At 41.7% G+C, this 21,528-nt stretch overlaps 1 protein-coding gene across 3 annotated transcripts in view; it reads right to left on the reverse strand.

Annotated features, from left to right (window-relative positions):
• Positions 1-1,540: 1,540 nt before the first annotated feature.
• TXNRD1 (thioredoxin reductase 1) overlaps positions 1,541-21,528 on the reverse strand; it is a 58,655-nt gene continuing 38,667 nt past the window's right edge. For all 3 annotated transcript variants that reach the window (XM_075938719.1, XM_075938713.1, XM_075938727.1), the window contains 6 exons: positions 19,538-19,614; positions 17,407-17,563; positions 14,654-14,761; positions 11,563-11,658; positions 8,895-9,029; positions 1,541-2,837 (listed from right to left, as the gene is read on the reverse strand). In XM_075938719.1, the coding sequence (XP_075794834.1) occupies positions 2,775-2,837; positions 8,895-9,029; positions 11,563-11,658; positions 14,654-14,761; positions 17,407-17,563; positions 19,538-19,614 (636 nt within the window). In that variant the 3' untranslated portion in view covers positions 1,541-2,774. The remainder of the gene's footprint in view (positions 2,838-8,894; positions 9,030-11,562; positions 11,659-14,653; positions 14,762-17,406; positions 17,564-19,537; positions 19,615-21,528) is intronic.

Here is a 21,528-nt window from a genome sequence, read left to right on the forward strand (position 1 = left end):
GTGCATCAAAAAGAGTAGCACATGCTGCAATAAACTGGCCAGAAAAAAATACAAATTGTTTTTATATGGTATAAAGCATAAAAAACCCCTTCAATTACGTATACAAGTTAATGCCCCCTTGTATACGTATACAAGTTATAAAAATAATTTACAACACTATTAGAAGCTTCTCAATAGAAAGTGACAATATTCTCCCTGTGCAGAAGCCCAGTGCACCACTTAAACAGTCTGTTTTAAAAAAAAATAATTTTCTTAATTGGATATAAACAATGCACACATGGAAATTAGGACAGTTTTAGGCCTTGTCTATACAGGAAAGAGACTGGGTTTTTGTTTATTTTTTATAATTTACTCTAACTATACAAATATAGCTAACTTGAAAGAGTACATTCACATTGCATTGTGCCTCCCTTGGGAATCACAATGTCCACATAGCACTGTGTTTTTAAAATAAACACACAAGCTGTCTGAGCAGGTGTCTCAGTGTACAGTGTTCTGCTGCTAGGCTTAATACACTGTGGGTTGTTTATTAGTTTGGAGTGTGGAATGTCTACCAGAACCAACTGGAGTATTGGAACATGGGATTAAACTCTCTTGATTCCTTCCACTGTATCCCATAATTTGCTTGTTTTTCACTAGCCAACACCATTTCCAAACTGTTTCAGTTTCAAACACGTTTTCAAAGTGCTGTTAGGTAGCATGGAGTACAAACAGGATGCTTCATATGTATTGACTGCATAGGCAGATGGTGTTGTAGCTGATGGAAGATCACCAGCACTGTGACACCACATGGATGCTGCTAGAGCAAAAAGATAAAAATAAGCAGCAACTTCAGTCCAGCTTCTCATAACATGCACATGTGCGGGGGGCATTAACAGTAACCTTGAGTTTTGTAATTCTGCCACTGCTCCTTGGCTTTACTATCACACTTGCTCCTGTCCTGGGAATACTGGTCTCCTGCATTTGCTCTGTTAGTGGTTGGTAAATCTTGGCTTTTTGGTGTGTCCTGGAAAGGTAAGATTGAATGTACTCTTTTCCCTGGAAATCTAGGAATTCCTCAATTGCCTGATGCAACCGCATGGGGGTGCAGTGAACTCAGGGTCTGTGAACTTGCCATGAACCGGAGACACAGAAATGTGCTTGTGCATCTACCAGTATTTAAACAGAGATAGGGACACCCAGTCAAGATGCAGTCAGTGCTTAAAATGAGCTGAAAAACGTGTGTGGGTGTGGGGGGGAGGGGTGTCAATCATGATATGGGAGCAGCAGCTTTGGTAAAACTGCTTAAGGTGCCCTGGTCTTCAACAACTTAGCTCAGTTTTTAATATTTTCTTCCCCTTCCCCTCCCACTGAGGTCTGCACCCTTTACCCACCTTGCCCCACCTCCACTCCATCTATACTCTAAATACTGGATAAAAGGATAGTAGGGCAGTGCAAATATGTGATTTTTTTAGTTTAGTGTCTGAACCATAAAGTCCAGGGGCAGGGGTCATTTCAGAATGAATAAAATGTTCTGCTTGAGGTTGTGGCTTGGGTTGGGTTTTGGGGTTTTTTTTGGCAACCATTTTAAATAAAACTGAGGTTAAATTCAAAATGCAAAATAATTTTGAATTAAAAAAACTGAAACATCTCATTCAAAAAAAATGTTGAAACAAAGTATTTTGATTATTTCAGATGTTTTTCTTCCAACCAAAATAATTCAGCAAATTCGGCATGAATTAGCAAAATGTTTCAGTTGATGCAAATCTGCATTTTTTACCAAAATAGAAGTTTCACCCACCTCTAATGGAGGGTGCACACACAAGCAGACTAACTAATCCAGATATGAAATAATGCAGTGTAGAGCAGCAGTGGGAGGACTCCCTGATGTGCCATAACTCTTTCAATATGAGAATATGTCCACACCAACCTTATGGTGGTATAACACATTCCGCAACAGAATGATGTCACTTCCAAAATGGGTTAATTACAGAGGGATAAGATGCATGATAATGCCCCCCAAATCATTTGAGTCTGGATGGGAGGCAGTTTCTGTCAAAAAACTAAAGATACACAAAAAAAAGTGTTCCCATGTAGACAAGGCCTTACTGAGGCAAACATTTTCCTCTCTCAGAGGCTAGTACAAGGGGCAACTGTGGTAATAAGTATCCCTCTTTAGAATAAGAAACTGTGAGGGAACAATTTTGGTTTTAGGATTTTTGGAAGCCAAAAAAGACTTGCTATTCTGGATATTGCTAATTATGGCTAAATGTACGTGCCAGGATATTTTGTGACTCAGAATGAAATGTGAGGTACTCATACTTTACCTGCTGCCATTACTGTGATCTGCGGATATGCAGGATCTCTGAGGAAGAGTCACTATCATGCTGTTTTCTAATGCAGTACATGGGGATACCTTAGAATTATCAGTACTTGTGGTAACACATTTAGGTTAGGGAAGCTGTGCCAGCAGTTCTTCCATCGCTGCCCACCAGATAATACTGGGTTTAGGCTGCGATATCATACAAGCATCTTGTAGATGCCCTGCCAAGCAGCAGCTTGACGTTAAATACTCCCACTGTTTTGTCGATTGCCATCCAGTCACCATAGGCGACTAACAAATCCTACCGCTTCTCTCACCCCCATTAAGGGATTGCTTTGGTCAAGGGGGTTCCCTGCTGCCAATGATGAGGACGACAGCTTGTTTGAAGATGGTTTCTTCTGCCTTGGACAAGTCAGCCTTGGTGATGAAAGTCAGTCTCTGGCAAACGCAGCAACAATGGGGGTGATTAACCTCAGCAGCCAGACTGGAGGACACTTCCACCAGAACGCTTTGTCACTGACAGCGTGGTGAATATCTAAGGGGAAGAAAGCAAGAACATTTTCAGTATACTGAAATGAATCCCAAGGAGGCTGGGACACTTAGATGTACAAGGAATAATGCTTCAACTATAGCATTCCTTACTCAAACTAGCATACTTTGTAATAGCAAACATTCATTTAACGTACTCATTAGTGCACGCCCCCCTTGTCACCACTTTTCTTAGGGTTTTTTCTTTTCATGGTCAAAAAGAAATGATCTAGGGAAAGTCATGTGGCTTTGTGCCACCTTTAATATGGTAAATTAAGGCATCATATTAATCAAATGTAATTCTGGAACCAATTCCAGCTCTAGATATCATGGATTAGAATTTACAGGAGTTGTGATTACTAGGATCGGGATTGGAACTCCTGCTGGATATGTGGATATTATTCCAACACATGCACTGGGATTCTGAAGCCCAGGGCAAGACAACAATGGCTTTAAGCTAAATTTTGTGTCTGTGCAGTTCTGGAGCTAAAATGCCAACCCATGTAATTTAGAACAGCCCTTGAGGCTGCTCTAAACTTGGGCAGCATACCTTGGGGTTTCTAGGTTTGTAGTACAAGCCAGAAAGGCCATAGGAATATGCACTATGGCCTCAACCGCAACTGCCCATGGCATATGGCTTGTCTGGGGAAGGGTCAGCATAGGGAAACCTACAGTGGCCCAACACAGGCCTTCCAAGGAAGAAATTCTCACCCAGCATCTTGCCTGTTGAAGGCCAAGAACAACCTTGGCACTGGACAAGGTCTCCAGGAAACATGTGTTCCATTTCCTTATGTGACGTACTTTTCCTCTGTGACCTTGGGCAAGTCATTTAACTATTCTGTGCCTCAGTTTACAATTTTTTGCTTGTATATGTCCCTCTCTCAGACTTCTTGTCTGTTTTATTTATAAGATCAGCTCCATGGGACAGAGACTATCCCTTAGTATGTGTTTACAGTGTGCCTAGCACATTGGGCCCCCTCCATGCTACAGTAATACAAATAAATTACATTGGTTGGCATTTTAGCTCCAGAACTGCACAGACACAAAATTTAGCTTAAAGACATCTTTGTCTTGCCCTGGGCGTCAGAATCCCAGTGTATGTGTTGGAATAAAAATAATTTACTTGGGGTGGGAGGTACACCACACATTTCAGGCTCTTTTTAACCATATCTTTGACTGAAGGAGTTCAAACCGTACCAAAACAAAATGAAAAATCCATGAGCACCAGTCTACTAATATAGTTCTCTTGGATACAAGCAACTCTAACATGATGTTGAAGGAAAAATATTCTCCATGTACATTGTAAAGGTTTTCTCCCCCGCCCCCAGAGAGTAGCCAAGAAACCTTTGTAGATCTAGTCTGCAAAGTGAAGATTCTTGTTGTATTCCTGACATATTAAAAATAAAGCTATTCAAGAGTGGTTTTTATTAAAATGAAAAATACTGAAATTCTAGAAGAAAAATACGTCGCATGAAATTTAACAAATTACCTCAGTTAGTAGTTGAGGTTTACTACACAATTGATGGTGTTGTTTTGCACATATATAATACAGGAAGGATTATGGGAAATCAAAACCACTTCTGTCTAAATGGTTCAAAGCTACAGTAATTAGCTGGCATCAAAGTCCTCTCTGAGGAAGAATAAACTGAGAACAGAACAGAGTATCTGCACATTTCAGCTATGCAAATAAGATCGAAATGTCTGCAGTTAATAGAGATCTGAAAGCCTTAAAGTTCAGTAAGTTGAAGCCTTGCTGAATACAGACGGCTAACAGCTCTTTTGAGAATAACAAATAAATTATACACAATTTCTTCTTTCCACAAGCAAGTAAAACAATACATGCCACAAAGAAATTCAGATGCATGCAAGAAACTACCTTAGTGTATGTATATTGAAAAGAAAGAGGAATTGTTTACGCTAAGGGACTGGGTTTGAAATAGGATTTTTAATGTGCATCTTAATTTTCATTTTTATTTTTCAAGTGGACTTTGATTGCACTGCATTGTCAAAGTCACTTTGATATGAAAATAAAGATTAAAATCTGCTACAGGTTGAACCTCTTTCTCTAACACCTTTGGGTCCTGACTAGTGCCAAACCAGAAAATTTGCCAGACCACAGGAGGTCAATATTATCTAGCAGCATTATCAACACTTCCACTGCTTACTGGCCTCTTAAGAGGACATTTTGGGGTAATATGGAGTGAAATAATAGCACAGAACACAGAGCCAGGACTGGTGGTGGTAAACAAACTTTATGGGAAGGCAGTAAACTTGGCCAAATCCATGATAAGTAGACATCCTGCTAACTAAAATTATGCCGGACCACGAATGTTGCCAGACTAGAGTGTGCCAGATTAGAGAGGTTCAACCTGTACCTTTCTCTCTTCCCTTCTTGGTCTTGACCCCAACTTCTGTGTGTATTGGCCCTCTCTAGTTGCTATGGGGCAAACCACCTGGGATCTATCTGAGAGTTTCTGGACACATGATTTTTCAGTTGAGAGCTTGTTAGCTGTTCAAGTGAAGACAAGGCTCTAGACGCAACAAATGGAAACTGCTCATTAGTGAACTAGCTGAGTCATGCCAGCTTTTAAAGGAAGATTTTTCCTGAATTGTAAACAACAACCTTTTAATCACTACAATTAAGTCTTAAAAAAACAAAAAACAGCTCTCACTAAGGTCCAGTTTCTGCCACCTGTATTCATGCTGAATAGCACTTGACTCTGCAAGCAGTCTCATTGATTTGAAGAGCCTGTTTTGTCGAGAAAGTGTAGCAAAATCTGGCTTTAATTTATAAAAGCAAATAAATTAAGCTCAATCCTGCCACTGTTACACATGCTAAATAGCACTCTACTTGTCAGAAGGCCATCTGTGAAATGAGGTACTACTGGAATCACTAAGGGTAGCAGTAACTTGGTACTAAATAAAGATGTGATACATCTGTGCAGGAAAACGATACTAATTTTCTTTTCCTATAGCATGTTTACAAATGTGTAACAGAGAAAGCATGCACTGAGGTCAATCATCACTTTGCTCTCATCCCAATGTACTCAGTACCTACAAAATGTCAACAATTTTTTTTGGTTGGCTGAATAAAAGATGAGAAAGTTAGAGGAGCAAAAACGTTTTGAATGCTGGCACCACAAAATCATCAACAACCCTCTGGAGTTTTTAATTTGCATGTTCCTCCTCAGACGATTCGCTCCCCCACTCCTACCCAAATAAACATGATTAGCTGAATTACCACACCAAATTATACCTAATCATTCTATTCATTTTCAATTTTAGCAGCTCAGATGTCCAAAATAAATTATGATTATCATTCTATCTTCACACTGCATATGCTAATACCCCATTTGAATTCACAGGTGTGAATACTCCCACTCAACCGTCTACCAGGAAAAGACCGACAATGAAATGAGAACTTGTGTTCCTTTCTTTGAGGGTTTGTAAGAATCCCATTCTAACATGTTACAGAGAAAGGAAACACGGTTGCTATGGATGCTTGAAAGGACTTCGGTATCTACAAGGGATACGAATGGTTAACCGGTAAAAGCATAACCCTTACCATGCTTACCAGTTTCGGTTAACCAGTGGGCTGGTGCAGCCCCCTACCCTGCAGGACCCACTGAAGGAGGGGAACATGGCCCAACATGCCAGGGGCAGGGTCACTCCAGCCTGGCCAAAGTAGATCCCTCCTGCATGGTCGCCCACTGCCCGCCCTCTAATTATTTTAAACATAAAATTTAAACAGTTAACGGATTGACCAGGATTTTACATCCCTAGTATCTGATACATTCACAAAGGCTGTCATCTTGCCTGCCTTCCAGAGTGCTGCAAACGCAACATACAAATAGCACAGTCAAATAGCACAGACAAGTGGACAGGGCTACTGTTGTAGACCTCTGGCATTCTACAATATTATAGCTTGTAGCTGAAATATGTACATAAGAACACAGATTCAGCTCATAACCCACTGACAGATTCAAGAGTTAAGATGGCTTAGGGCAGGGATCTCAAATTCAATTTATCTTAGTGCCAGCACGAGTCCTCAGATCCTCCTAGCAAGCCAGTGGGCAACCCCTCAGGCAGGAGTCCAGGGGAGGAGAGGGGAAAGGATCTCTGTGCACTCTTCCACCCACACATTCCCTGGCCCTGGCTGCCACCCCGACAATGTAAACTCTTCCCTTTCCCCTTCCTTGCTAGCATACCTGCCACCACCAGGAGCACAGCAGGGCTAGAGCAGCTTCCAGCGGCTAGCGCTGCACCACTGCTGGCACATCCCAGTGGCTCAAGGGAGGCATGTGCAGAGCGTCCCATCCATAGGATGGTCCAGGGTGACTGCCCCGAGCCCTGTGGTGGCTGCCCCCAACCATCCTATGGATGAGACAGTCCCCAATACTCAGCTTAGCCTGCAGGAGCCTGCGCTGGGACTGAGGAGGGGTCGGGTCCCCCAGCACACATTGAAATGGTAGCCAATGGAAAGCAGATTGACGCAGCAGCCTGCTCAGCCATCAATCTTCCAGGCCATGTCCCTCCGGGGAAGGAGCTTGAAGGAAGGGGTGCAATGGGTGGGGAGAAGGGGCAGAAAGAGGCAGGGAAGGGGCAGAGCTGGGGCTGGATTTGGGGGAAAGGTGCAAATACACACTCCTAGACCGCAGAGATTCATGCTGGCAGCTGCACGAGGGCCAAATTGTGGAACTGTATAGACCACAGATGGCCCGCAGGCCATGTGTTTGAGACCCCAGGCATAGAGTATGTCTACCAGCAGTGAGACACCTACAGCTAGCCTGAGAGTAGATGCTCAAGTTTAAGGTGCAGCCCTGGTTCTTAGGTTCTAACGTCCAGTCTGCAATCTGAGACCAAACATCTACACTGTAATTAAACAGCTCTTTAGCCTGAACCCCATGAATGCAAGTCAGGTGGCAGAGGCCAGGCACAGATTTTTAACTGAAGTATGGACATACCCTTAGAGAAAATCTTTAGCTGGTATAAATAGGCATTGCACCAATGGAACATCCTTGACTTACACCTGCAAGTGGTTTTGCTTCTTTTCATGCTTCTACACATGAAAGTCAGACACGTGAACTGAGTAAAGAAACTATCTCCAGTGAGACAGAATTTAAGAGAAAAATCATTAAGCATCTGATCTTTTGCTATAATGCCAGTTTCTAGGCCTATTTTAAGTACTTAGCTCCATCTGAAATGTTAGCAGAAATAAATATTTGAAGAACATATAATAAATATTTGAACCCTTCAAATACAGATTTTAGAGTCAGGGTATAAGAAGAATTCTCTACTCAGAGGAGACACTCCATCATGGCAGACCATGTTTAATTCTTTAACTATGTATGTTAAAAAAAAAACCTTCTGGGTCTTTATATAAACAGACAAAACTTTAATGTCTGAAACTCCTGCTCATCCAAAATTCAAATAAAAAAACTTCTGTAGAAACCAATATTCATGTTTACGAGCTAATTATTCAAGATCTCCAACATCTGCTCCTTAGATTCCAAAATAAAAGGCTGAGAGACAGATTCTCAGCTACAGCCAAATGTGCGTAGTGCAAGTTAGGGAACTTAAGAGTGGAAGTAGCTATGGGGAGGCTTTAATGGTCGCTCATACTATCCCTGATCCTGTTGACACTAGGTGTAAGACTGGTCCCTGTGCATAGAAATAGAGCATCTTAGAGCTGCTTTGATCTATGATGGCTGTTAATGTCCCCAAGGTTGAAGATCAGGAAAGTGTGGGGGGGGGGGAGGGGAAGGGAAAACTTCTGATGGAGTACAGCAGGTCTAGGAACTCTTACATCATCATTCTTTCCCCTAATGTGCTGGCAGCAAGGAGGGTGATGCCTGCACTCCACTATCAAAAGACCCCTTTTTGCTGGCTGTAACAAAATGCCATAACCTGGTGATCCCATGGTGCTAGCTTTAGAATCACATCATCTGGCATTGCAGTGCAAAGAGCCTGCACTGCGTTAAGAAACTCTAGCCTTGTGTATTGGTTTTTTTTTTGACACACCACACAATGACAGACTGCGAAAACTCTGACAACACATACACACCTCTGCACAAACTGGATGAATTCCTATTGTGTTGTCCAACTGCGCTTTTGTCAGTCCACATTTGATGGCTGCGGAAAACCCTTGGGTAACTTCTCCAGCATTTGGACCAAGCACATGGAAACCGATAACTCGCTCCTAAATAAAGAAAATCAGGTAAAGCCTTATACATTGATTCTCTTCAGAGAGTCTCCAAGATGTTCATACTGCTAAAGATATTGCATTTAACTTTTACTCAGTTAAGTTTTCCCCTGACTTCAATGGGTTATTTAGGTAAGTGAAGAGAAACCTATGTGTATATTAAGCATATTGCAATATTAGGGCCAGTGTTAGGTGGTCTTTTACTGGGTGCTTGTTCTGAATCATCTCAATAAAAAATAAATTTTACAAATTCCCAGTTCAGCAGTTATTTAAATAGCAATCAGTGTAACAGCACAAGAAATGCTTATAAATAATTCTATTTAGTATTCTCGTTGGACTGGTGGGCAAATGATTCATGACAAGTAATGCATAGTCTGTGCAAAAGATCTTAAATGAAAAATATGGTTTATGGGTGCAATGTCAGGTAACTAACCTGAGCCCCACCAGCCAAGCCAGAAGCCTAAAGCCCTGTTGCCCAGGGCTGAAACTGAAGTCTGAGCCTTCCTCCCTCAGCTTCGTGTAGTGCGGGGCAGTTGTCTTGCTAGCTTCCCAGTGACAGGATGTACTGGCCCTGCACTGGAATGGGAGGGGCTAAAGCAATGCTCGTAGCAGCAGAAGCTACACACCCCGATCCTGCTGGGCATGCTGCAATTGCTGCTGCTTTATACTGCAGCCAGTATAAGTCTGTGCTGGCTGCCGAGGAGGAATGATGCACCTTGCCAGCGCCATCTGAGGAGCAGATAGGATCCCAGACTGCAGGAGCAGGAGATTCTGGAGGCCAGGAACTTGCAGACGCTCCAGGGAGTTTGCAGTCACCACTCGAAGAGCCCACTTCATCAGATGGGTCTTTCCCCACAAAAACTTATGCTCAAGTAAACCTATTAGTCTTTAAGGTTGTTTTGACTAGCATTGATATTGACTCTGGGCTATATCGAAGTTAAGTTAAGGGGTAAAACCTGTATCTATTTTCAATTTTCTTTTTTGGTTATGTGTTAAAAAGAGTTTCTGGTACAAATGAAAATATTGAAGGCACTGAATTTTCATCCTGGATAACTTCCAACCCTACAGATATTCAAACTCCTTTACAGTTATCAGAACAATAAAATGTATACAAATTAAGGCCCCGATTCAAAGTCGACTTAAGTTAGTGACCGTCTTTCTGTGTACTTCGATAGAACTGGATCAGGCCCTGTAGCCTTAGTTATACCACAGGATCCGCACAGATGTAAAGGTGATTTCCCCCTCCCACTCCACCACCAAAAAAGAAAGGAGTCTAAATATTACAGTGATGGGCATTTCAGAAATGACACTATAAAGCAGGGGCAGGGAACCTCAGGTCTGAGGGCTGGATGCAACCCCTGGCTTGGGACCGGGGGCCAGATGCAGCCCCGGGCTTGCTTGGATCTGGCCCACAAGGCTCAGGGCCCCTCCCTGCATTGGGGAGCATGCGCTGGCACTCCAGCCTACCCAGATCCCCACCACAGAGCTGGAGCACACAAAATGTACTAGGCTGGGCCCCCATAGGCTTTGGTTTGTGAGGGGAATGTGCGGAGTGTTGTTCTTCTCATCTGGGGGCCACGTCAGTGAAGGGTTGTTTTTTTTCCTTCATTTATGCAGCCCCCAACTGATTTTTCTGTGGGTCAGTGGCCTCCAACTCAAAAAAGGTTCCCCACCCCCTATGAAGTATGGGATCCTTAGAATTACTATAGGTAGATTAGACAACATGGATAAAAGTAGGTAGGTAAAGTAGATTTGATAGGCATTGCTAATTATCGGTTGCTAGCTGCCAATATCAACTAACAAAGATACTGTCATAGTAGAAAAAGTTCAAGGCAAGGGAGAACCTTGTTAATAATTAAAGTCCAACTCAGCTCTTACTAAACAGACCTTGCCCACTTACAGCTGGGAATACCGATTCTTCTCAATGGTTTATAATCCACTTAATGATTTAACAGATTGTGCTGGTGTCTGTAATAGTGAAGGTAGTTTTATCCTTACTACACACACCAGGTTAATCTTAGCATTATCATTTAAAATAAGATGTGTGAGGGCAAGACAGATCAATCATGTTACAGTCATCCCTAGGGTTCAAAACAAACCCATCGTTTTGTAAGGAGATGAAATTGGATGGGTTCTGTCTGACTTTGATATAAGGGAGCTGCATCTCCTCAAGGGAGACAGGAAGATTTTTTTTAAAGCATAAGAGCTATGTGGCATTACTAATAGTTTATTTACCTACTTTTGAAATAGAATGACCATTTCTAGACTCTAGTGATAGCTACCAATATTTTTCATCCTTATGGAAAACTGCTACGTACAAATGTCAGTCATGTTTGTTAAAGGGCCTTTTTTTCCTATTAAACAAAGTATCTGAGACAAATTAGAAATGTTTAATACAAAAGACAGAGTAGTAACCAACAGAAGGGTTTTTTTTTAAACAAATGAGGAAAATGACTACTTATACTTTTCTGTGAGACCCCTAAAACAACCAGCTGATTCTGGTTACCCAGGAGGGAAAAAATGCACTTACATTATCTTGAATATTGCAGATTATCTTTGCATAGCATTTGTTGTTGTCTCTAGATGGGACAGTCCACTCCAGTGGCCAGAAATAACTATGGTAAACCTAGAAATACAATACAAAGACAATAAACATATTTTATAAGTTTCTACTGCTAGAGTAGGTTTTTCAAAAATGCACAGCATTGAACTCTGTTCCCACTGAAGTCAATGGTAAGCTTTACTGCTAACTTCAGCTGAAGCAGAGTTAGGCTGATGGGGGGTATTTCTGAAATTCTCATTCTTATAGTTCTTGAAAATTAATACAAACTGCGATGCAATGCAAGCATAAAGTATTTACTAATATGATTATTTTAATTAACCATGCACACAACTTGGAATGCTTAAGGCATTAAGAGATACAATTTTGTTAACAAATGTATACGGGGAGGACAGAGTAGATACAAGGGAAAGGAATATCACAGTCCTGTGCTTGGGGACTGCACCTTCTCAGTCATCTGGGCTGCACATCAGCCTGAAGCGGGAGGCAGAATGGGCCATGATCCAGTCCCTCCTCTACAAGTGACTGAACTGCTGTCTGAACTATAAAAAGGGATCAGGTTTCCCCGTCCCCCTGAAGCTCTGGAGGTAGCTGCGCTTCGTAAGGCATAATCCCTCCAGGAGTTCTCTGTGGAGCAGTGCAGTTCTACCATCAGTTAACTGTAACTGAATTATAGATAAGAAGGGTTTTAAATCAACTGCATCTCACTAAGAAAAATTAAACATGTGCCGCTCAACAAATCAGGAGAGAGCTAGTTTAATGTTTTCCACATAAAGGTTCTAAGGCACTTCATATCCCCTATATTATAGGGTCAATATATAGAAAGAGGTCATCCAATACTGAAATTTAGCCATACCACGGGTGAAAGGCTGCTCAAGACCACCACTAAAAATATTTAGAAGACAAAGAAAAGGAGAATACCAGTGCAACTGAAGTGCTAAGGAAACTGTACTTATCCAAATTAGAATTCAGCTACGTTACAAATTATATTGATATTCTAAATTTTCAAAAGAGTCTTCTAAAATTGCAAGTGCATTTTTCAGAATTAAGGGTCAAAGATTACACATTCTCTTTCGGGACTTACACAAATTAGGTGCTGTGAACATAAACTGAAGAGTGTGTAAATTAGAAATTCAACCATCTTTCAGTGGCCAGAAACAAGACCTCTTTAAAAATAAGGTGAGAGCCGTATGTCAAATATTCTTTTACCACACAGCTCTCAGGGTATAAAATCATGTTAGCTTTCCTCTAGTAAAAATTTGCTAATTTATAAATCAAGCCTTACATAATCATAACCTGCTCCCAAAGTGACAGCAATCCGAAGACACCATTCACTGACAGATTCTTGCAAAGATCTTTTTTCTTTTTTCTACCTTGGGGTTTGTAGAATAGTTTATTGCTTTAGGGTCCAATCCTACAAATTCCTCCACGTGTTCAATTTTACTTCAATGAGCAAGCTCAGCAGGACTACTTCTCTGAGTAAAATAAAGTATGTGGGTTTTGTACAATCAGGGCCATAGGGCTTATCTATACACACAGGGGTGCCAACAGCCTCCACAGCCCCTAGGCAAGGTGGGGAGGGATGGTTCTCAACTCCCAAAAGGGCCTCTGGAGGAAGGGGTGGAGCTGGGGGCAGCCAATGTTCCGCACTGCCTAGAGCACAGTGCACAAGCCTGCAACCCTCAGAGCCGCCCAGCGCAATGCTCCGGGCAGTGATTTAAAGGGTCTGGGACTCCAGCCCCAACTGCTGCAGTAGCAAGCGGCATCCAGAAGCCCTAGATCCCTTTCAATCACCAAGCCCTGGGGCAGTTGCCTCCCTTGCCCTCCCCACCAGCAAGTCTGCATACAAACATCTAGCATGCAGCAAGCTGAGATGTAAATCCACCTCTGAATAGCCTGCTACACTAAGTTTCCATGAGGCGCCTGCTGCCATTTCAAAAGGGATCAAAGTGCACTCAGGAACTAGTAGTGCATAGCAGCGGGGTCCACACTGGCAGTGGGTGGCAGGCTAGTGCGAGGCAGACTTACACCCCAGCTTGCCATGAACTAGGTGCACTAAAGTGATAGAAATGTAGCCGTGTTAGTCTGGTGTAGCTGAATCAAAAAACAGGACTATGCAGCACTTTAAAGACTAACAAGATGGTTTATTAGGTGATGAGCTTTCGTGGGCCAGACCCACTTCCTCAGATCAAATAGTGGAAGAAAACTGTCACAACTATATATACACCAAAGGATACAATCAAAAAAAATGAACACATATGAAAAGGAGTAATCAAATTTCTGAACAGAAGGGGGATGGGGGGGGGGGTAAATGTCTGTGAGCTAATGATATTAGAGGTGATAATTGGGGAAGCTATCTTTGTAATGGGTAAGGTAATTAGATTCTTTATTCAAACTCAGGCGTAAGATTGCATAGATAAATCCAAACAGTCTATCAGGGATAATAACCGTGGCAGAGGAGCATATGGCCAAATTTAGTGATTACAATATTTTAACTTTGGCTCTAAAAACCATTTGCTGCTTTTCAACACTGCTCTACTCACTGATCCCCTAATTATGTCTGTAGATTAAATTTTTACAAGTGTTTCATGCACAAGCCCTATTTGCCAACAAGAAACGCATCTGCAGCTAGGTTGACCAGAAGTGCTGATAAATGTTTACTCCAGGTTTTAGGGTCTAACCAAAGAGAGAAAAATATTCTTAGTATGCTGTTGTCCTTAAGGGTAGGTCTACAGAGCAAAGAAAAATCTGTACCTGGCCTGTGGCAGCTGACAGGGACTCACAGAGCTGTCTTTTGCTGTGCAAACTTCTGAGCTCAGGATGGAGGCCCAGCTGTGGGACCCTACCACCTTGCAGGGTCCTAAAGACTGAGTCTGGAAGTCTATGCAGCTATGAATCAGCCCTACAGCCTAAGCCCTGAGAGCTCGAGTTGGCTGGAATGGGCCAACTGTAGGTGTCTGCTTTCTGTGCAGACATACCCTCTATTGGAAAGAGGGAAGGACACTGAAATTTAATTTAGAAAACTTTCTTTTTGTTAAGAAAACAGAATGGAGCAGTTTACCTCAATATTTTCCTCCCCAAACTTCTCCAATGCTGTCTCTTCTGAGAAGCCACAGGCTCCATATTCCAGTGGAGTGAACACCGTGGTTGGAACATTCACATAATCACACTGTGTGGATTTAATGTATTTTTTTTAATGTCAGCATGTTCAGCATCATCAATATTCCAGTTATAAATCAGCACATTGTTAATATTTCAGATAGATTTGGAACACAGAAAGAAGACATGAAAATTTGTAACTCTGAAGGTATCACTTTGAAAGCAACAGGGCCTAAGGAGGTGGCTCTAGAGACATGGACTAAAAAGATTAGTATAATCATTTAAACTACATTGATGTTAACATGCATGGACAGGGCAGGAAGAGGAAATTCAGTGTCCCACTTTAAAATGTGGATTTCCATGTCAAGCTGAAGATAAATAGGTTTGCAAACACCACTAAAATAAAATTTCTAACACTAAACATATAATGTACAGCAGCATCCAAACATTAGGTTATTTTTTACCTGTCTTGGTCTCAGATCATGAAGGAAAACCATTACTATAATTCTTGCTGGGGTATGATTAGAACTGCAGAGGGCACTATGTTCCTGATCCAGCACCACTAAAGCCAATAGGAGTTTTGCCATTGACTTCCATGGAGCAGAAGCAGGGTCTGTTTTTGTAGAATTCCAAGTACAGTAAATAACGTCACTTACCCCAGAGACAAGTATTCTCAGAATATTTCTGGGATTATAAAGTTACGGGACTGCAACTCTTACATTATACTGCCAAGTACAATAAGGAAATAGGCAGAACTGTAATAAAATAAGATTCCATTTCTTTTGTTGTACTGCGGAATTTTGGTCCAAATGTACCACTGATTTAGGGCTCCTCCCTCTGCCCCTTTTCACTGGCAAATCCCTGACTCTTTCTTTCAGATAGGAAATGGTCATTTTTGCAAATGATTAGGGGTTCTTCTTAATGAATTTGCTTCCTGGTGGGGGAAATCATTAAAAAGATTCTGACGACTATTTTTCTCTCCCACTCCCCATGCCATACATACTTCTTTGTGCCCCATCAAATCACCCTTTTTAAGTCTTAGGAAATGAGTAGTACAAGCAAGGGCACTGTCTAATCTAACAACTAGTTTTCTGGAATTACTGGCAGTACAAGAATGTTAATTTATAAAATAGAGCAATCTGGCAGAAAACATAAACTAAGAAAAATTCCCTGTACTGCAATCCAAGATTTGGCACTTGTCATGGATTTATTAAAGTTTTTGCCTGGTTGAGGTAATGTCACTATGCTCATTGGTTCAGAGTTTTTTTATTGCACTATTAACCAACCTAAAATAAACAATCAAGTACCAAGACTGATATGAACCTGATATGAACACGGAAGTCTTCACAAGACAAAATCCTACCACACAGATTCAAGGATTATGGGGGTCACAACTTGTCTGGTCATTCAATCATGCATTTAAAATAGCCATTCTTCTAACAAAGGAATTTCACTAATCAATTACAGAGAGAGTCTGCAGAACTGGAATTCATCTGCGTATCCACATCAAAAGCTATGAATGGAACACATCCAGCCTACTTAGTCGCATTAAGACAGATCCTACAATTGACAGGTATGTCTTCTGCTGGTTTATATATATTTCCACTCCAATTCATCTGATGAGGTGGGTTTTACCCACAAAAGCTCATGATTATATATATTTTGTTTAGTCTCTAAGGCTATGTCTACACAGCAATATTATTTCAAAATAACTTAGTCTGCATCTACACAGCTGGAAGTTATTTCGAAATAATACTGAAATAATGTCAAGCTGGAAGACTTCTTCCTCTGACTCCTGTAACCCTCGTTTTATGAGGAATAAGGGAAGTTGGGGGAAGAGTGCTCTACTTTGAAATAAGTGCTGTATAGACAGCACCAAAACTCAAAATATGCTATTTCGAAATAAGTTACTCAATTGACATAGCTCAATTAGCGTAGCTTGTTTCTAGTTAAGCCCTGCTGTGTAGACACAGGTACCTGGGGGTCATACGAGTACCTCGATATATGGAAAAGAACTTTGGGGCATATTTTCCTGTTTCATATACAATTATAAGGCCTGACTGAGCACTGTGTTACTGCTATATGATGCCAGAGTAACTCCACAGGTTTCAATAGAGTTACACTGATGTGAAATGGAAATACACAGTGACGATCCAGGTCCAATAAGTGAAAGCATGTTGAGCCATGAACAAATTAGACCTTTCTTCTATACATATTTTAAAATTCTGAAGAACTTCCAGTTCTGTATTATGACAAAACAGGGATCTTATAAATATTATCTCAAATAGCTCTGAGAACTAAAAGCATCACCTAGGCTCCTGAAATGCTTTTATAGTCTATTTAGGGACAATAAGCAGATTTATTACATTTTCCGTGAAAGAGTCATTTTAATGAAACTTTGGTTATTGCTGACTTTCACAAGATAGCATTAAAATTTAGTCAAAATGGACTCAGTTCATTTCCTTATTACATTCGGAAAGAAAATACCACTTGGTCTGATTTTTATCTTGTCTGTTATTGCATTCTTAAGGTATTAATTTTGTCTTGCACAAAAGGCAGAACATATCTTCAGGAATATCTTTGTAAAGGAGGGGAACTGAACAAAGCTAATGCTTAAAAAACATGCTGAGATTATATACAGGTTAGAACAACTATATACAGGTTAGAACAATAAACAGGAACAATGATAGTGCCTCATGATAATTGCTTGCTTACCTTTAAGGTTGCTTCAGCATAAAGCCTTCGAGCCAACAGTTTTCCTGCTTGGATTGCTACTGGTGTGAGCTCCAGCTTGCCCTCCAACACATCTCCAATGGCATAAATATAAGGCACGTTTGTTTGTTCCTCATCACTGACAGGAATTTTTCCTGATCTACAAATTAGATTAACAAGAGATGAGGCAATATAAGAGACTGGAGGAGTGAAATATTATTAACCTGTAAATCGTAAAGACCAAGCCTGTGTTACAGTTTTGAGCCAGAATTTACATTAGTACAAACCAGGTATCTCAAACCAAAGCTACAACAATGTACACACCCGATAAGGACCTGGGCTCTTGAAGCAATAGTCAGGCTTCTGAACTACAAAGTTATAAGGTGGGACCCAGATCCTCTTAACTCCCACCTCTAATAGCTGTGTTGGGTACAGAGATTCTCCAGGACCTGAAACAGGAGATTCTCCCACGCATGCTGTGGAGCAGAAGCAGAGTTTCTCTATTACTAATACTCCAAATTATTTGTAGAAGTTGCTACAGTGGCCCTATGCCCCAGTCTTTCCACTTTACTTGCCAGATATTCAATTTAAGCTTCTAGACCATCCCATTTAAAGGGCAACTAACGGAAAAAAAAGCTGTATACGTTATATTTATCGAGTTATTAAAATATTAATAATTCACAGCTTGTTAAAAAGTAAATTGTGCAGCAGACATTGCAAGGAGGGGAAAAGGTAGATAACTAGGAATTCTGCACAGATGTTCATCTCATGGTAACAACCCACATTACTGACTGAAAAAATTATAGTGGGATCCACAGACTCTTATAGTAAGGTCATATCACATGTCCCATTGTAAAAATTCTAACTTTTTATTTAAGATCTCTACTATCCTCCATGACTTACACTGGGATTTTATAACGTGGTGGGGGGAAGGCCCTGGTGTCAGGGAACTGTCTTTTCTGTTCCCGTGAAAACAAATGGAGCCATGATAGCTGTAACAAGACTCCCAACTGCAGCGTATCTCCTCAGCCATCTGGACCACTGTGAGCACATCAAAGCTGTCTTCTGCTCTATACGCTGGCTGCTCATAGGATACTGCGTCAAGTTCTAAGCCAGGTATGGGGAACCTTTTTAGGTTGGGGACCACTGAGTCCACAGAAAAAAAAAAATCAGTCAAGGGCCATACACAAGTGAAAAGCCCCTGGCTGAGAAGGAGAAAGACACTCCACACATTCCCCTTGCACACCAGAGCCTAGGGGGCACAGGCTAGAAGACTGTGTATGCTCCAGCCCTATGGGTGGGTGGCAGGCAGGTGGGGGGGGGGGGTGAAGCACCAGTACGGACTCCCCAATGTAGGGGGATCCCTGAGCCTCGGGGGCCAGATCCAGGCAAGACAGGGGCCACTCCGGCCCCCGGGCTTGAGGTTCCCCACTACTGTTCTAAGCTATGGTCCTTCTCTTCAAGGCGCTCTAGGGCCTGATTCCAGACTATCTAAAGCTTCAGAATGAACACTATGGCCAACAATTCCATTCCTCTGACACAATATGCTCCCTAAAGCGAAGAAGAATCTTGTCTGTGCAACAGAGAGATTATTTGAGAGAGGCCGGTCCCAGTGGAATGAACTCTCACAGGAACTAAGATCCATCATACACCTTACCACCTTCCACTTGAAGTGCAAAGTGCATTTCTTCTATCTTGCTTTCTCACTTAAGCATATAGTAGCATGTTCATTAGAAAAGAGACAACATAACCCAATAAACAACCCCCTATTAAAATACTACAGTGTAGACACAGTTCCCTGTCCTCGTCCTCCCCCCTCCCCCAGCCCTGGGAGAAGATTCAGGAAAGAATGCACTATGTGATGCTAGTCAGACTACTTAATGCCCTGCTAGACAGCAGTGAGATACAATGGCGATAAGGGCAGTATAAGAACCTAAATAAAACAGACTAAGTCTGTATTACTGCCAAGTTTGTCATTTTAGTGTATTTAGTAAAAGGTTGCTATATGCCATATAAATGAAACGGAAAGAAAAAGAAGGAAAGAAAAAATTAAATCTTTTATGACTTATCTAACTAATGTTGTGATAGTAAATCACATCAACACAACAAGAGCTTCAAAGAGGTTTGTCCTTACCTTTCATTGATCTTCACTCCAACTTTGTCTAAGCCAATTGTTCTTGTGCATGCATCCCTTCCTACTGCTAACAACACCTGAAAAAAATCAGTGCATATATTACTGATTTCCTAAGAGCATGGAAGGGCATTTACATACTTATGTTATTATACATTATTATTTATATTATGGTAGCAGTCAGAGGCCCAATCAGAATCCCACTGTGCAAAGCACTGCACAAACACCAAGTTAGAGCCAGTCCCTGCCTCTTCCATGAACTAATTGTGGCAGCTGATATTTTTAGCATTAAGCCCAATTAAACATCTTCCCTCAAGAAAACACACCCAAATGCAAATCAGATCCATCTGCGATACAGAAGTATTACAACACTTTAATCAAGGTGTGAGTCTGCAATAATTCTTTAATGAAAGATTTCCTTAATTAAGAAACTCAAAAGGCCATGGCAAATAAGAAGACTGCAAAACTCACGTCTTTTTCTTTTGGAGCGGGGACCCCAAACAGCCAAGTCTAGTATCACTTACCTATCTGTCCCCTAAGCAAGGTGACTGTCAAAGAGGACTTCTCCCCACATAAACATTTGTTTAGAACATTGGCCAGAACATCTATCCCTCCACATAGCCACCTCTTTGAGCATAGTAGACTCTGTAAAAAAGGACCCTCAGGTTCTGCAGTCATGGCTAAGGAGTTGCTTCAGCACTGCCTCATCCTGGCAGGGTGACTGGCACATCAGATCTGTAGTACTACTAGTTCCCACTTCTGCACAGATGGTTCAGCTATATTTAGCTCTCCTGCAGAGTCACTGATTACATTCTTAATTGAACTGAGACACCAGCCCACTGATCCTAAATGGGATGACAGCACTAGGGGGGAAAGGTGAAGGAGACGGTCAGACAAGGGGTATAGGTGGTAGGAAATCAGCAACTTTCTACTTGAAGAAATGGCTCTGTTTTTGAGACCTGGGGCCTCCTATTAGTGTAAGTCAGACAAAAGGGTAGTGAGTAATGAATGTCACACAATACAATTATTAAAACATTCATATGGTAGGATCCCAAGGCTCCCGTTTGATATACTGAAATAAACAGTGGCTCTGTCCATACACTGTGGTAGACAAGTCTGTGCCCCCAAGCACTTCCAACCAATGGCCCTGATCTCACAAGGCTTAACTTTATGCACTATTAGTAGTCTCATTGACTTTGTGTACATAAGTCTTTTCAGGATCAGGGCCTAAGAAAATGAGGGGCATGCAAAAGATGAGGGGAAAAGGGCAACAATCAAATATATATAATACACACACACAAATAAATGTATTATTTTAGCTTTGGCATTACATAAAAAGTACATACCATCTCCCTAATTGCACTTCAGCCTAGCCATTAGACCCGAGTCCCCAAACTGTGAGGCATGTGGAGAAATTTTCTGGAGCATATAGTTGGGGGCCCAGGTCAGCCCCAAAAAGGGTTGAACCATCTACCTTCATGTGTGGCTCCAGCCCCGGCTGCTGGTCCCGTGTCTCACTGCTTGCCCCACGTCCAGGATCCCAGCTGCCAGTCCTGCACCCAAGGCTCTGCTCTCAGCCCCTCCTCTACCCCAGCTGTGGCCCAAGCCTCGGACCCTTTACTCTTGTCCATATCCTCCCCTCCTAAAGTTGTGACCCTGCTCCCAGCCCTGGGGAGGGCCAAGGACAGGAGAAAGGGGGGAGGACATGAAGTAAAATGATTGGAGACTACTGCATAAAGCGTTGGCTGATTTCAAGTAGCTCTTTCACCAGTTGGTATTGAGAAGGGACCACCTTTATTTGTGTCTGGTTTTTATAGAGTCCATCTGCTATATGCTAAATCTTCAGTAGCATGCTGCAGCTGTGACAGAAACCATTATGTCTCCTCCTTTGCCAACAGTTTACTGTGGGTAACTCCTTACAGCAAAATCTTGCCAATCGCTCCACACATGCAAGGCCCTGTACTTCCTAAAATCTAATGAGTAAAGTTTTCAAA

The sequence above is a fragment of the Pelodiscus sinensis genome, chromosome 1 (assembly GCF_049634645.1).
Source record: "Pelodiscus sinensis isolate JC-2024 chromosome 1, ASM4963464v1, whole genome shotgun sequence".
In the NCBI taxonomy this organism is placed as follows: domain Eukaryota; kingdom Metazoa; phylum Chordata; order Testudines; family Trionychidae; genus Pelodiscus; species Pelodiscus sinensis.